Raw genomic sequence first — 17,455 nt, 5'->3', positions numbered from 1 at the left:
TTTCTTTTGTGCTGTAAAGTACAGTGCACCCTTGGGAGGTTGTGCTCCTGATATCCTAAACACATTATTAGATTTAAAACTGAATACATGGGGAAAAAAAGACTCAATAGGCAACCATTCCATAAATGGGTCGAGTCTTATCACAACATTCTTTATTATTCTTAATTTTTTAAAATCAGAATTTATTACTTAAATAAGACACATGCAAAGGAAAATCTAACAGCAGTTTTCTAGGCTAGGAAGAAGATATGGCAGACCCAGGGAAATGCAGAGATTAACAACTTGTAGATTTTGCCCAAGTCTACATTTGTTCTTACCAACTAGCAGCCTTGTCAAACTCTCTTCTAAATCTCTGTATATATCCCAGACTGTTCATGCGATGTTATTGGACACAGCTCTGATAATCTAGAAGTGTGTTTGACTGTGTCTTCAACATGTTTGACAGTGTCTTCAGCATGTTTGACAGTGTCTTGAGTACATATCACCAAGTCCTCTGTTCTCTGTCGTAGCAATGACTCCATTTGAAATGAGCAATCAAACACACGTCACAAAATTCATCTTCCTGGGATTTTCTAACCACCCCAGACTACAGGGCATCTTCTTCCTGGTCTTCCTGGCTATTTACCTGACAACTCTCCTGGGGAACACACTCATAATGATGGCCGCCAGGGTCAGCCCTGCTCTCCACACTCCAATGTACTATTTTCTCAGCAACTTGAGCTTCCTGGACATCTGCTACACGTCCACCACCATTCCAGTCATGCTGGTAAACTTCTTCAGGGAGAAGAAGACCATCTCCTATGAGGGCTGCCTCTCCCAGATCTTCTTCTTTGTGACATGTGCGGGGACTGAATGTGTCCTGTTGGCTGCCATGGCTTATGACCGCTATGTGGCCATTTGCCGCCCTCTTCAGTATCCCATTCTCATGAGTGTGAAGATCTGTGCCAGCTTGGTGGCCGGGTCCTGGCTATGTGGCTTAGTGAATTCTGTGACTCACACAGCACTGACAGCCACACTCACTCTGTGTGGACCCAACCAGATCAGCCACTTTCTCTGTGACATCCCACTGCTCCTGAAACTGTCCTGCTCAGACACCTCTGTCAATGAGTCTGTGCTCCATGTCGCCAGTGCCACCATCGGCCTGAGCCCCTGCCTGTTCACTGCAGGTTCCTACGTGCTCATCATCTCTGCCATCCTTAGGATCCCCTCTGCTCAGGGCAGGAGAAAGGCCTTCTCCACCTGCGCCTCACACCTCACTGTGGTGGTGGTCTTTTACGGAACAGCCAACTTCAACTATGACAGACCCAGTGAAGGCTACTCCCTGGATGTGGACATCCTGGTGTCTGTGCTCTTCTGTGTTGTGACCCCCATGTTGAACCCCCTCATCTACAGCCTGAGAAACAAGGAGGTCAAGGGTGCCCTGAGAAAGCTGGCTGGAGGGTGTGGGTTCCCTGGCAATAACAATGCTTAGAGAGGAATCCAACATTCTGTCTTTGCAATGCAACATTGTCATTCACAAAGTTTATGCACCAGAGCCACACAGATACATTACATAAAGAGAATCACAGGAAACTCAGCACATTTAAGTCAGTGTGTGCCTTTGTGCTTGGTTGCATTCATTCATAGCTATCCTAGGATGCATTTTCCCCATTGGCCATGTGTTGGCCATGCCTCAACCAGTAGTTTTCAAATTGGGGGCATAGAATCACCTGAAGAAAATTCTCCATGGGTGTTACCACACTAGAGGTGGTAGGACTTGGGAGAATGTTGCCAATAATGAGTCAGACTAAAGTCCGAAGCAACAGCCAACTTTATTCAGAGCACCGGACAATTTATACTCTGAAGATTAAGAAGATTCCCGAGTAAAGGGTACAGTTACAAGGACAAGCTACATGTGGCACAACCTTGTGTTGTCATAGAGGTATATAAGCAAATAACACTAGCCAGCCGTATAGAACCATCTAAAGTAAACTCACTCATGTCTGCTATACCTGGGGGGAGCACAAAAATACATTCCAAGGACAATTCTATGTTTTGAAGAAACTGAGGTCACAAGCCTCTTGTTTTCTTGGGGTTTTCTCAGAAGCACTCAGAATTTTCATCCCACAACTCTATTCTTGTACTGTGTCCTGACATCGCCTCCCTTTTTACTTTCTAAACACTATCCAGAGTGCTTTTGATTTGCAATGTCATATATAAATCTAATTGTCATTGCATGAGTATCCTATAAGCAAGCAAATCATAAACATATTAAACAACGTTGCAACAGTAAAAGCATTGTGTGTAGTGCTCTGCCACCAAGACCAGGCATCCAAAGTATGTCCAACACTATTGGTTACATCATTATATGGATCAGAAAAAATCTAGAGAATAGCTTGAAAACAAATCCATATAATTAATCGTTCGGGTATCTTGTAGAACATAAACCTATATTTGCCCTTAAAAGGAATTCAAAAGTCATTTTGTCCTATGCAAATAGGAAGTAACTTAAGTCCCAAGGAAAAATTAAATGCAGTGCCTTCTCCAGATGAAGTGAATGAGTCTACACCAGTCTTAAGGTTAGGCATAAACACAGAGTCATTTGTAAAGATGACAGGAGCTGGATCCATTCAATCTACAAGCTGAAGCAAAGGAGGATGAGGAACATACGACAAATACACATGTTCAGAAGCACCCACTGCAGATGCACAGGTCAAAGCAGATGGTATAGCCAGAAAAACATCCTCAGGTGATACAGGGTTGTGTGTGGTCTGTAGGATAACGTCTCTTTTGGTGCACAGGGCCTTAACTTGACCCCAGGCGGGCAGATCTGACTTCTGGTGATATGGTTGATATCTCCTTTTGCTCGGTAGCTGCAAGTTTGCTATCTTTCTGACGGCTTCCACTGTCTCCTTGCCCTCTGCCATTGTCCTTGATGGCCTGGGGCCAGAGGAGCCACGTTTCCGTGGACCCATCTGCAGTGGCAGATGCATATCCCTTTCCAATTTTCTTCTGTAGAAGTAAAAACAGGGCAGGCTAATGCATCATCTTGCCTATTTCCTTCTGCAATAAAACCAGGGAGGCTAAAATGTGCCTAAGTATGAGTCTAAGGTGGGAAATAGCCATATAGCATATGTGGAATCTGAAACAATATTTAAAGGTTGATCAATTAACTGTAATGGATGAATCAAAACAGCCTGTTCCACCTGTTGGGCTGATGAGCCATCAGTAAAGTAAGTATCTGCCTGTGGATTGGGAGAGAGTTGGACAGTTTTTGTAATCACAAATTCAGTTCATATGAGGAAATTCCATAGCTTGACGTCTAGATAATGATTTCCTACTTCCCATAATACTCTGCAAATAAAATTTGAAAATCCACAGAGTTCTATAACACTGATTATTAGTTAAGGGTATGATAATACAGCAAGGTTCAAATCTATATAATTGTTGACATTGGGTCCTCCCTTGATTTACTAATTGATCAAGAAGAGTAAAGTAAAAAGTTAATGTTTTATGACTTATGGTATAAATAGATACATTCCAAAGGTTTATCCTCCTGTGCCATAGCACCTGTAGGAGACAAGTTAGTGAGAAAAATAAGTAAATTTAAAGGCAGTAAAGGGTCCACACAATACACAAATGCCTCTGTTTAGTCTGGGATCAAATAGCTGCAGTTTTTCTTTTGCCTCTAGAGACAATGTGCAAGGACTACCCAAGGCTGTCTTTCATTCTAGAGTTATAAACAGATGGGCTAGCACATACAAACATTTTGATTATGTTGAACTTGCACAGAAAGACCAAGTGCAGCCCATGAGGTAAAATAATCCCTTCTCACTGCATGCCCTCATTCAAATAGGTCGTAAACCACCCATTTGCATGGGCTCTCCTAAATCTTCATCAGAAAGTGAAGAGAATCCAAGATTAGCTTGACTATTGCATTCCTGCATTCCTCGCCCCATGCTTCAGGACCATCTGCAGACAATGGAGGCCCCCTATTTAAAGGAGGCTCCAGGAAAGGAGCTGAGAGAGTCAAGTCAGCAGCACTGTCTTTCCTTTTGGTTTTTCCCTGAATGAGGAAGCTCTTCACTTTTGCCTCTTTTACCGATTTTAATGTTTGATTATCCAGTTTATACTCATTTAAGGAATTAGCTATATCGTCCCATGATTAATATCCTCCTTGTCTTCTTAAAGTATTTTTAACAGCAGTCTGGATTAGTGCCCAAGTGACCCAATATTGAATGGGGGGATCTTTTCCCCTTGTTTATATGTCTTTTCAATATTCTTTTAAACTTCTTCATCTAAAGTTTCTTCTTCTGGAAACCAGGAATTATCATCAAAAGTGACTTGCAAGTAGTCAATGGCTGTGATTTTAACATCTGTGCCCCTTTCTTTAAAGGATGATGCACACTTTTCATAAAGGACAAAGCCTGCTCCATGTCTGCCTCACTATTCTCACTTCTGTGAAGAGCCCCACACTCTTATCACCTGTTGTGTTCTCTTAGAAGCATTCAGAATGTTCCTCACATGATTCCATTCTTGGATTGTGTTATAACACATGGGAGTTTCAACACTGCTACTTTCTTTTTTATTTTAGTTGATTATAATTTATTCAGATTACATCCTGATTGTTATCCCTTCACTTGTGTCTTACCATTCCCACCTTATTCCCCTCCCCTAGACTTCTGACAGAAGGGGACATCCTCCCTCACCATATGACCACAGCATATCAGGTCTCATCCAGATAGCCTGAGTCCCCTTCCTCTATATGTCGCCAGGCCTCACCACTAAGGGGAAGTGATCAAATTGGGGGAACCAGAGTTCATGTCAGAGGCAGTCCCCACTCTCTCCACATCCATGGAGAATGAGCTGTCCATTGGCTAGATCTGAACAGGGCGGGGTCTAGGTTTACTGCATGCATTCTTACTTTCAAGGAGTCTTCATTTGAGTCCTCTGTTCCCAAGCACCACTGGCTGGAGCTGCTCCTCCTCAGGACTCTCTTTTCTCTTTCCCAAGTGTCTTGTTTCCTATTCTGCAAGCCACGATGTGCCATACACCTTGCATTGGTTTTCAGCACCATCTCTATCCTCCTGCATCCTTCTCTACATCAAAGAACTAGAAAGTGTGATGACCATAATCTTAGACTCTCTTGCCAACAGGCTTCCATTTTGGATTCTGTCAATGAGAGTCATCTGTGAGATAGTAGAAAGAGAAGCTGTGTCACTGGGGATGGGTTTTGAGGTTTCAAAAGCCGATAACAGTTCTGATCAATCTCTTCTTCCCTTCCTCATCCCATTCCTCCCCTTTCCTTTTCCTTTCCCCTCACCTCCCCTTCCCATTTCCCCTCCCCCTCTCCCTGTCTCTCTCCTTCCCCTCCCCTCCCTCTCTCCTTTCATCTTCCCCTCCTCCTCCCTCTCTTTCTCTCTTTCTCTTTACCTGTGGATCAGAAGTGAGCTCTTAGCTACTACTGAAGCAACATGCCAGCCTGCCTTACTGCCATCATGCTCCACACCATGATATTTATGGACTAACTCTCTGAAACTGTAAGCAAGGGCCCAATTAAATGCTTCCCTTTATAAGCATCTCTTCACAGCAGTAGAATGGTAACTAAGACACAGGTTGATCCATCACATTGATATTATGATGCCTGGAGCAAGTGACTAAAAATGTAACTACACGCAAATGCAAAGCATTTGCATGTCCAAGGGTAGGAATTAGAATTGAAAAAAAACTTTCAGAAGTCTTCTGCATTAGTAAAATTGCTGAGGGCCCAGTGATGTAAGAGCTAATTCCTGTTAAGAATAAGTTATTGCATCTATCTTCTCCTACCATGGGAAAAAAAAGTGGCACAATGCTGTAGGCATCTGGATGTTACTGTCAAATTCCTCAACGGTGTTATTCTAGGTCATTTACATAGTAGCCCAGAAGCTGCTAGATTTGGAAGGACCCCTGTAGCAGGCTCAAATTACCAAACAAGATGATCTCCACTTGACCCCTATTAATCAACAGATGCCATAGTGCATGATAGTACCTCAGATAATGGAACTGACCGGAGCCTTTGATGTAATGTAACAGTTAATGAGGACTGATGGTGCCATGTGCAATGCCCTCCTTGTTTGTGCTGTATATGTGTATAAAGTCAGTAGATACTCCCCTCTTTTCTTTTTCTCACTATTCTTTACAGTGTCAGTGAATGATGAATTGTGTTATTACGTCTTTAGTTACAGAATATCTAGATGGAATTGTGATTTAACAGAAGTATTGGTGACTCTCCAAGATGGTGATACCCAGCGCACATAGTGTCTAGGTAGCAGGAGGTTGCGCTCAGTCACTGTGGAGCAATCTGTGAAGCCCTGCTGATGATTGCAAAACACCTACATCTGTGTTTCCCAGAAGAATATTGGGTCCATCACCTTCTTGATGAAGGCTCCCAGGCTCCAGGATCACCCAGCCTCCATCCCCCCAGCTCCCTGCTCTGCCCACCTACTGGAGGAGAGATCCTGGGCCCAAGGGACACCCAGTTTCAGGTCCATGGCTCTACCCATCTTCCTGAGGAGACCTGTCAGACCTCAGGATCAGCCAGGTTAGATCACACACTCCTACCCCAATCACTTGCCTGTGGGTACAACTGGAACACAGACAGCAGAGGAGAGCTACGGGCTATTGCTTGAAATCCAGCCTCCAGTCCACAGCCCTATCCTCCATCCTAAAGAGGGCTACCAGTCCCCAGGAACATCAACCCTCTGGCTCAGCACTCTTCTTGCTTTCATGAGAAGTCTGGCAGGCACCAGGAACAACCAGCCAATACCAGGAACAACCAGATGGCCGATGGTAGGTCAGTGTTAGAAGACAACCAGCAAGATCCAGGGCAATACAGCAACACCAATGCCCAGCTTTCCTACCTGGATATTCTAGGACAACTAAAACACAAGAAAGTGACCATAAATCTATTCTTATGAAGATAATAGAGGCATTTAAAGAGGAAATGAATAAATCCTTTAAAGAAATACAGGAAAATACAATGAAACAGATGAAGGAAATGAATAAAACAATGAAGAACACAAAAACAGCAATCTACAGACTGGGAAAAGATCTTTACCAACCCTACATCTGACAGGGGACTAATATCCAAAATATATTAAGAACTCAAGAAATTAAACATCAACAAACCAAATAATCCAATTGAAAATGGGGTGCAGAGCTAAGCCAAGAATTCCCAACAGAGGAATCTCTAATGGGTCAGAAGCACTTAAAGAAATTCTCAAAATCCTTGGTCATCAGGGAAATGCAGATCAAAACAACTCTGAGATTTCATCTTGCACCTGTCAGAAAGACAGCACATGCTGGCGAGGATGTGGAACAAGGGGAACACTCCTCCACTGCTGGTAAGAGTGCAAATTTGTACAACCACTTTGGAACTAAATCTAGGGTTTCTCAGAAAATTGGGAAAAGATCTGCCTCAAGACCCAGCTATACCACTCCTGGGTATACACCAAAAGATGTTCCACCATACCACAAGGGCACCTGCTCAATTATGTTCATAGCAGCTTTATTCATAATAGCCAGAAACTGGAAACAACTCAGATGTCCCTCAACCAGAGAATAGATAAAGAAACAGTGGTACATTTACACAATAGAATACTACTCAGCTATTAAAAACAAGGAAATAGTGCAATTTGCAGGCAAATGGATGGAACTAGAAAAGACCATCCTGAGTGAGGTAACCCAGACCAAACCAGAAAGACACACATGTACTCACTTATAGGTGGATATTAGCCATAAAGTACAGAATAACCATACTACAATCCACAGGCCCCAAGAAGCTAAGTAACAAGGAACGCCTAATGGAGGATACTTGAATCCCATTCGGAAGAGGAAACAGAATAGGCATCTGAGGTAGATGCATGGAGGGAGCTGGGTGGGAAGAGGGTGTGGGGAGGGGAGCAAGGGCCTTACAGAGACTGAAGAACCAATCAAAGAGCAAGCAAGACCTGGACCTAGGCCTCCGACACATATAGAACTGATGAGCAGGGTCCCCTAGAAAGTGGAACAGGGGCTGTCTCTGACATGGACTCTGTTGCCTGTTTTTTGATCACTTCCCCCTAGCTGGGCTGCCTTGTCTAGCCTCAGTGGAGAGGATGCACTTAGTCCTGACACATCCTGATGTGTCGGGGTTGGGGTTGGGGGATAGTCCCCTTTTCTGAAAAGACAGGGAGGAGGTAAAGAGAGAAGAGTGTGGGAAGATGGAACCGGGTGGAGAGGCAGGAGGGGGCTGCGATAGGGATGCAAAATTAACAAAAAAATAAATTTTAATTTTTAAAAAAGAGCAAGTATTTTGAAAAGAGGTTGTGTTTGGGGTCGGGGACAGTTTCTTGGTGTTAATCAGGAGCGTGGTGTTACTGCTGAGTGTGCGTTTAACTTAGAGCTTAAGGACGTGTGTGGCTGTTGCGTTAATCAAACGAATAAATTATACCATCAGTCCTGTGAATTGGGACCCAACACCCTCTTCACCTTTATGCCCTTCTGAAATATAATGAGAAGATGGACCAGACCTAATTCTTCCTGGGAGGGGGGGCGTGTCTGAGAAGGTGTTACAAATTATTTAAATGACAAAACAGTTCATATTGTTCCAATACTACGAGAAGCTCCGTCAGTTCTTCAGGCTCTTCATATGGGTAGCTTCGGATCCTCCTGACATTCATGTGCCTTTACATCAGCAAAATTGTTAGGAGCCTGGGACAGCTTGACTCTAACTAGCAGCTGTTGGGGTCTGTCTGGCAGACCCAGTCTCCTACCAGCACCAGCTACTCAGAATGCTTCCTGGAGGCCTTGGGATGCTATTTGACCATCTCAACTGGTTACTCTGGACCCTGAGAGTGGAGACTCAGCCATGCCTGCTTCAAGCAGCTTGTGCTGGACTTGTCCCCACAAATACTTCCATCCAGACTGAAGGGACAAATTCCCTCGGTGGCCTCCCGGCGGGGGGGCAATGTCATGACTGTTCCCAACATGAACCTTTACTTTCACAGCAGGTTTGCTGTAGTTGGCACAAACACCTTTTTTCCTACCCATACATACATGCAGGCCATTTGGCCCACAGGGTGACCTGCCTGGAAAACACCCCTTCCCTGCTGTTTCCTTTGGTGTTTCAACATTAGGATCAATAAAATACTCATCTAACATGGTAGCTTCTTCCTTCTTGTCTTTAGTGGAGTGGGCTGAGCAGGAAACACACACAAAGAAAACACAGCAGTAGAAATGGGCCACAAGAGGCCACGGGGTAAAGCCACTGGAGAAAGTCATGGAGGCCGACCAAGTCTTACATACACTGAACTCCAGGGACTGAGTGGCCCTGACAGCCACAGTGACAGACTCAGGAACCACCAGACACACTGATAACAGTAGAGGTGGAGCCACAGCAAAGCTGCAGTACTGGGGAGGCAGTTGTGAAGTGGCCAGCGCCAATGTTGTCAACAGTGATGACGACAGAAGCAGTAATAACAGCCTCCAGAGCCAAGGGTCCTAGATACACTAAGCCCGAGAGTCGCAATGCTAGCTGCTATGTGTTGACTAGCGTCATGTCAACTTGATGCAAGGCAGAGTCACGTGGAAGGAGAAACTTCACCTGAAAAGATGCCTCCACCAGATTAGCCTGTGAGCAAGACTGTGACACAATGTCTTGAACGATGAGGTGATATGGGAGGGCCATCCCTGGGCTATGGGTGGTGCGATGAGAAAGCAAGCTGCTTAGCATTCCTCCATGAACTCTGCATTAGTTCCTGCCTTGTTTGAACTCCTCCTGCTCTGCCGTCCTTCCATGATGGACCATGCTGTAGAACTCTAAGCTGAAATAAATCCTTTTCTCCGCAAGTTGCTTTAGGTCACGGTGTTTCATCAAAGCAGGAAACCCTAACTAAGAAAAGCTCTGAAGAGAGGCATCCTGATTTCCTCGTACAACACAAGAGTTTAAACTTAGAGCTAAGTGTCCCAGTACACTAAGCACAAGAGCAGGAACTCTTCCAAAGGCTATAAGCAAGGGTCTTGGGGTTGGTGACCTGTACAAGAGCGCTGTAACACTAGCGGGTACCACCTGCTGCTCTGCTGACTGCTGTCAGATGCTGAAGGGTTTTTAAAAAGCCACCAACCACCAGTCACCAAGGTATAAAGAGTTTCTTTTTGTTTATGCATGACTTCTGTACAGGTGGGGCAGGTGGACCCCACAGAGCTGATTGACAGGCGCAAAGGTTGAGAGTCTAAAACTGCACATCAAGCAGTAAGCGTTCGATGGGATCCCGCCCAGTCTTTGGAGTCACAAACGACAAAAATCAAAATCAGAAGGAAGGTAAAAACTGTTTTCATCTGGCTTCAGACCTGCACAGGGTCCTGCAGTGGCATCAGCTGCAAACGCAAGACCACTGAGCTCCAGCAGGGATGTAGCTTCTTGTGTGTCCTGGCCACTGAGATGACGTCACTTGCTTGTTCCCACTGTGTTCCTGCAGCATCCCCCCAAATTGCCAACCTAAACTTCAAATAAAGTTTTCTCAGTGAATGAACCCTGCTTAGGTCTGAGAAACCGACTCTCACCCTCTCTGAATATTACTCTAGTGTTTTCCTGAGAACACTGACACCTCTTTAGGTCAAAATAAAAATAGCAATTAGGCTTAAGGAAAACCTCTGAGCTACTGACATAAACATTTGGGGTTCTAAGATAATTAAAATAGATTAATCTTTCAACAAAGTTTGGAAGAAGACCTGATTTAGTATTGGCTGAGAGGCGGCTTGTCCAGTTTGCCCCAACATCTGTCTTTTCAGAGTCCTTGAGACTCTCCTAGTATTTTCATTCAACCTGAAGGGAGATTTGAGGGGTTTTTTTGTTGTTGTTTTTGTTGTTGTTTGTTGGTCTCCCCCCCACCCACCCCCAGTGGTGGGACTGTTCCGTCAACTTATTCTCTTATCTTCCTTCATCTGAAACATTCTAACTTTAACCTTGATTCTAGAAGAACACTTTCACCGAGTACAGAATTCTGGGCTGACAGCATCCTTATTTATTCTACATTAAATCAAACATTGCTCCGGTGTCTTGCCTCCCCCTGTGTTTATGATGACAAGTAGGTGAAAATCCACAGCTTCGTTGCTCCTTCAGCCAAAATGTGTCATTATGCTTCCGTTGCCTTTTAGGTTTTCTCTCCGGCTTCATTTTTCATTATACTGATGACAATTTAGAATGAGTTTTGTTACATTTGTCTTCTGAAAGGCTTACTACAAATCCTTCATCTGCAAGTTGGGGCAAGTGTGTGTGTGTGTGTGTATCCAATTTTATGTTTTCAATTCATAAACATTTTTGTTTCATAAAGGCTGATGGGACAATCACAAAGGCTTTCCGAGTACCGAGCCAGGCCTCGCTGCTTTTTTGCTGTGTGGTATTGTAACTTATTCATGGTCTGCTTCTCCAGCTTTGAGAAGCAGAAATTTTCATTTTCACTTTTATGTAATTCTTCTTATCGACAAAAAAGATCATGACCATAAAAATTCCTGAAAACAGCTATACTGTTAAATTATTTATCCTTTCAAAAGATGTAAATGGAAGGATAGTGATCCTAAAAGAAAACTGTAATATAAGCACAATTTCAAGAAGAAATAAGAATAGTATAAAAAAACTGGTACTCAAAAGTGTGTATGTGGGGGGCGGGTGTATGTGTGGGTGTGGGTGTGGGTGTGTATGTGTGTATGTGTGTGTGTGTGTATGTGTGTATGATGCCAAGCCAGCATGAAAGTGCTGGGAATGTTCCTGGGTCTGGAACTCTGGAAGAGCAGCCTATACTGTTAGCCACTGAGCCATCCCTCCAGCCCGTATATTCTAATAGTATTTTACAAAGCCATAATTTGCTTTTAGTAAAACACATATTAAGTGTACAACTCAACACACCTTGGCAAACTCTGTACCCATAGCACAAACGAAGACAAAACATTCTCATTGTCTTTGCAACTGAATCATCACCATATTAGTTTTGTCTTGAACTTCTTATATAAGAAATTAGCCAATGTATACAGTTTTACATGTAGCTTTTCCCATACAATGTTTCAAAGATTCATTTGAGTAGTTCCTTTTTAATTGCTATAACTAGTTATGGGTATAGTGTGATACCTCAATACATGTATATAACATGTAATAATGAAATTGGATTAACTGGGATATCTATCACCCCAAGGGAATTTATCACGTCTTTATAGGAACATCAAAGCTCTCCCTTTCAGTCATCTTGCATAATGTAATAAATTGTTGTTAGCTATAATTGTCCTCTGAACTGTAGGTGATAACGACCCATTCTTCGCACACAGAGATGCAATGTTGTACCCATTAACCAGTAGAAGTGGTTTGCTCTGATGTATTAAATTATGCCGTTGTCCACCTACTCTTGTGCTGATAAACATTTGAGTTCCTCCCATTTGAGTATGTTGATGAGTAAAGCAGGCATGGATTGTTTCACAGCAGCTTTTAATATGGACATACACATTATGTAACTTTCTTACAAACCGCCAAAGCTTTCTACAATGATTGTTTTAGTCACAATCCCAGCAGTAGAAATGAGCAACAGGGGTACTTGAGTGTTCCTGGTTTTATTGGTCTTGTATACAGTGGATGGTCAATAATTTTGATCAATTTCACAGGCTTACAGGCCATTCAGGTCTCTTTATAAACTCGCATCAGTGGTCGTTTGAGTGAGACTGTTCCCATAGGCTGGGGCATCTCAACACTTGCACTCCAGCTTGTGGTGCTGTGTGGGAATGGTTAGGATGGGCAGCCGTGTGGCAGGAAGTACAGAAGAAGGGGTGAACTTTGAGGGTTCGTGACATCACCCCACTTCCATTTTACCCTCCTGCTTTACGACTGTGTTTGAAGTTATGAACTCTTAGCTTCCTGCTCTGGTCCGTGCATGCCTGCCCTGCTTCTATGGACTCTTGCTCTGGCACTGTACCCCAAAACAACCTTTCCCCTGTAAGTGGGCATATCAGAAGAACAGAAATACAGCATGCAAATTTTTTGCCTTTCTTAACTGGTTAACAGAATTCTGGTTAATAGGAATCCTTTATATTTTCACATGATGAGTTCAGATGACACATGTGCAAAACATTGTCCCCTAAATTTCTGTTGAGGAGCAGAAATCCTCTTAAGTTTAATGGAATCCAATTTATGAGCTTGTCTGTGTCCTGAAAAACTTCAGACACAAGTTATGAAAATGTTTCTATTTTCCATCCTATCTGGACTTATGATTCTTTTTTCACTTTTCTTTTTTCTTTCTTTCCTTCTTTTCTTTTCTTTCTTTTTTTCTTTTCTTTTCTTTTTTGAGGCAGGGTTTCTCTGTGTAGCCTTGGCTGCCCTGGACTCTCTTTGAAGACCAGGCTGGCCTCAAACTCACATCAATCTGCCTGCCTGTCTCCTAAGTGCTGGGATTGTGTGTCACCCCGCCTAGCGGACTTACGATTCTCACAAAGGAGATTTGAAAGGTGCAGAATAAAGGCTCATTGATAATGCCGTTTCTCAATCAGGTATCAAATCTTCCCAGAATCACTTATTTGATGGATACTTTTCGCTCTATTAAACTTCAATGATAATCCTTTTTTAAAAAAGACTCTATTGACTAAATATGTGTGAGTCTACATAGGGGCCTCTACTCTGTCATGCTAATTTCATTGGTCTAGGACCATCATAAAAGCATGCTGGAACTCTCGACTGCCAGCTTTCAGTTTGTTTGTTTGTTTCTTTTTTTCAAAACTATTTCCATTTTTCTATGAACTCTTCATTGGATTCAAGAAACTCAGGAAATCCCAAAAACCCATGGAAAAATGTTTTCGAAGAACAGTAACATTTTGGGTTTCATTGATTTCTGCTTTTGACCTTTTTTCTCCTGTTTTGCAGTTTTATCTTTCCTGCTTCTTAAAGTAGATGTGTGATTTATTCTTTCTAAAACTCTTCTAAGGCCAGGCAGTGGTGGAGGACAGCTTTAATCCCAGCACTCCAGAGGCAAAGGCAGGACTACACAAAGAAACCTTGATTCCCAAAATAAAAGAAAATTTTAAGTTAAAGAAAAGAGCTCTCTAAGGAGTGGAGAGAAAGCTTGGTAGTGAACTGCACTTTGCTACTCTTCCAGAGGGAGGTTCAAGCCTCATCCCCCCCCCACAAGGAACTTCACAACCCTCGGTCACTCCAGTCCTGGGAGATTTGGTGCCTTCTTCTGGCCACATCGGGTACTGCATGCTTGTGCTACAAGAACAAATACAGGCAAACTGCCCTTATACATACCATAAAAATAAATAAATCTTTTAAATTGTCTCCTTTTCTAATGAAGATATTTAAATCTATATATTTTATTTTAAGCAGCTCTCTCAACAAAATATTTTGATTCCACAATTTTAAGAATAATTTTTATTACCATTTTCATATAATTCATATAATTTTAATTCTCTTGTGACTTCTCTTTCTGACTCCTCGATTTTTATGTTGTTTAATTTCCTAATACTTTGCAATATTCTATCTACCTCTTTGTTATTAATTTCTAGTTTAATATCAATGTAGCCAGAAATATGCTCTATATTGTTTCTATTATTTTATGAAAAATTATGGCCAATAATGATGTGTATTTGGACAGAAACCAATTGAAATTAAAATAAAATCAAAATTTTGTCTTTTAAAAATATTATTGTCAATCTTCTTTGTTTTTGTTTTGTTTAATTTTTGGATCCCCTAGAAAGTTCTAGAACAGTAGTTCTCAAACTTCCTAATGCTGTGACCCTTTATGCATGTGATCCTCATGTTGTGGTGACCACCAACCATAAAATTATTTCATTGCTACTTCATAACTGTAATTTTGCTATTGTTGTGAATTATTATATAAATATGTGATATGCAGGATGTCTGATACGTGACTCTGAGAACCCCTGCTCTGGAGTGTTGTATGCATTCACAGAGTGTTCAGTTGAGTGTGGTGAGCACCTTTGATCTCAGAAGAGACAAAGGCAGAAGAATTTAAAGCCACCTGGGTTGCATAGTGAGACAGGCATGACAAAACATCTGACAAAAACAGTTTAAAAGAAGAAAGATTTGTTACATCTCAAGGTTTCAGGGGGAAATGAGTTTACAGTGGAGAAGTCACCCCAAAGCATCTCCATCCACAGTGGCAGGAGTGTGGGGTGGTAGCTATTCACATAGCATGAGTCAGAAAGCAGAGAAAGAAGTCCAGAATTACAATGGGTGTGACTGTAAAACACACACACACACACACACACACATACACACACACACACACATACACACACACATACACACACATACACATACACACACATACACACACACATACACACACACACACACACATACACACACACACATACACACACACACACATACACACACACACACACACACACACACACACACACACACACACACACACACACACACACACACACACACACAAACTGATTTACAGTTCCAGACCCCTATTTCTAAAGACTCCTTCAAAAGATTGCTTTAATTTGGAAATCAAGCATCCAAGACATGACCCTGTGGGGGACACATCAGAATCAAACCTGGTCACACAAAGCTTATGTCTATCTCAAGACACAAAATGCACTGAGTATAAAAGTTCCCATGGTTTAACCCAACACCATTCAGCAGTCTCCACTGAGACTGAAGGCAATCTCTTATCTGTGAGCTCCTATAAAATTATGGGAGGAAAGTTACATATTTCCAATATAAAGTGCCTCAGAATAAACATTTCCATTCCAAATGGGAGGAAGGACACTACCAGGGAGAGAGTAGACCAAAGCTAGAACAGAGCCCAGTCAGGAAAAGACGAAATTCTGTGGCTCTGTATCCAGCAGGCACTGGCTAAGCTCCAATAGGCTTGGCAGCACTGGCCCTGAGACACTTCCCACTGTAGCACTTATGGCTTCTCTTTGGGGAAAGCTTTGCTCAGTACCTGATGCTTTCCCAGCAGACATTCCACATTCCTGGCATCTCTAGAATCCTGGGGTCCCAACTCTTCTGAAATGTACATGTTTCCTTCATAGTTTCATGCGTAGGTTTGCAGTGCTCCCTTCAGAGAACCCGATCCTGTTGTACAGCATTGGTCTCACAGGATTTTTCTCTAGAATTTCTGAGTCCATTGCCAGGGTCTCCCTTGGTAAGTCCACCCGATGCTCCCCTCCATGCGTTCTCCTCAATCCTCCAGATCTAGCCTGTGTCCCACAGCCGATGCCCCAGCCCAGTCTGTGCTACCCTCAACTGCTTGACCTCAGCCAGGAGCCTAACCTGCTCTCAGCCTATGGGCCCCTCCCATGTTATGCAGCCTCTCTGCCCAGCTCTATTCTACACACCCTTTACCAGAGACAAGCCAGACAAATTCATTTGATCCTTCCTTTCACTCACTACCCCTAATCCCCAGATCTTTCCTTAAACTTCAGGCTTGGACCAGGACAAAAATCTGGCATACCAACCAGCCTGCTGTGTTCAGCTGGCTTCATTCTCCTAAGCCATATCCAACTTTTAGATCCAATACAGCATACATATTCTGTATTGCTCCCAATCTGCTCTGTCTGTATTAGACATATAATTAATAAAAAGAAGTCCATGTGCAGAGGCAGGTGATCTCTGTCTGTCCCAGGCCAACCTTGTCTAAAAAGTGAGTCCAGGACTGAGAAATCCTGTCTTGAAAAACAAACAACCAACCAAATAAATAAAAAAGTTCCTATGTCCAGATCTCATCTCAAAGCTATAAGTCATATGACAGATCAAGGAGGTATCCTTCCCCAAAACCTATCATCTGTAGAGAAATTTTTGCTCATGATAATTAGCTAAATGAATCCCAGGACACAGAATTTAAAAGGACTCTTATAAACTTCATAAAACAATTCAAGGAATGTTTTTAAAGATACAAAGAAATAGCTTGGTGAACTTAATTGAAATGAGGTTAAAGGGAACACGTACCTAAGTGATGCCCAGGAAAACACAAGCATAAGGCTGATAGAAATGATGAGAGCAACCCAGGATTTGAAAGTGGGAGCTATGAACACTGAAGAGGATTCAAGATCAACGAGAAAACTCAAGGGAAAGTCCTAGAAGTAGAATGAACCAAGCAGTAGTCACATAGAGTATTACCTAATCCTAAGAAATAAACTTCAGCTAGCTTCCTGTATGTGTTTTCAGGTTTGAGTGTGAGGCAGGTAATTAGGAACAAAGTTTGTGTACTTCAGATGTACTTAATAGACTGTGGTCCTCAAACATTTTGGACATCTGCTGAAAATGGCATTTAAAATGCTTAAGTTTTCTACAATAAAGCATGGCCATTCCTAACAGTAACCTTTGAGGTCTTCAAGAAGATGATGGGGCCCTGCAACGACAAATCTACCTGGATTGTGGTAACACTAACCTCGGGCCAAAGCTTCCTCATGCCTCTTCTGCAGCCAGGTTCTGCAC

The 17,455-nt window shown here is 42.7% G+C and overlaps 1 protein-coding gene across 1 annotated transcript; it reads left to right on the top strand.

Annotated features, from left to right (window-relative positions):
* Nucleotides 1–511: 511 nt before the first annotated feature.
* LOC127206126 (olfactory receptor 5V1-like) lies at nt 512–1,471 on the top strand. The gene has a single exon (XM_051165412.1). The coding sequence runs from the start codon at nt 512–514 to the stop codon at nt 1,469–1,471; it is 960 nt and encodes a 319-aa protein (XP_051021369.1).
* Nucleotides 1,472–17,455: the final 15,984 nt, after the last annotated feature.

Source organism: Acomys russatus, chromosome 23, assembly GCF_903995435.1.
Source record: "Acomys russatus chromosome 23, mAcoRus1.1, whole genome shotgun sequence".
Taxonomy (NCBI): Eukaryota; Metazoa; Chordata; class Mammalia; order Rodentia; family Muridae; genus Acomys; species Acomys russatus.
Note: the sequence above shows the minus strand (reverse complement) of the source record. Positions and strands in the feature narration are given on the sequence as shown.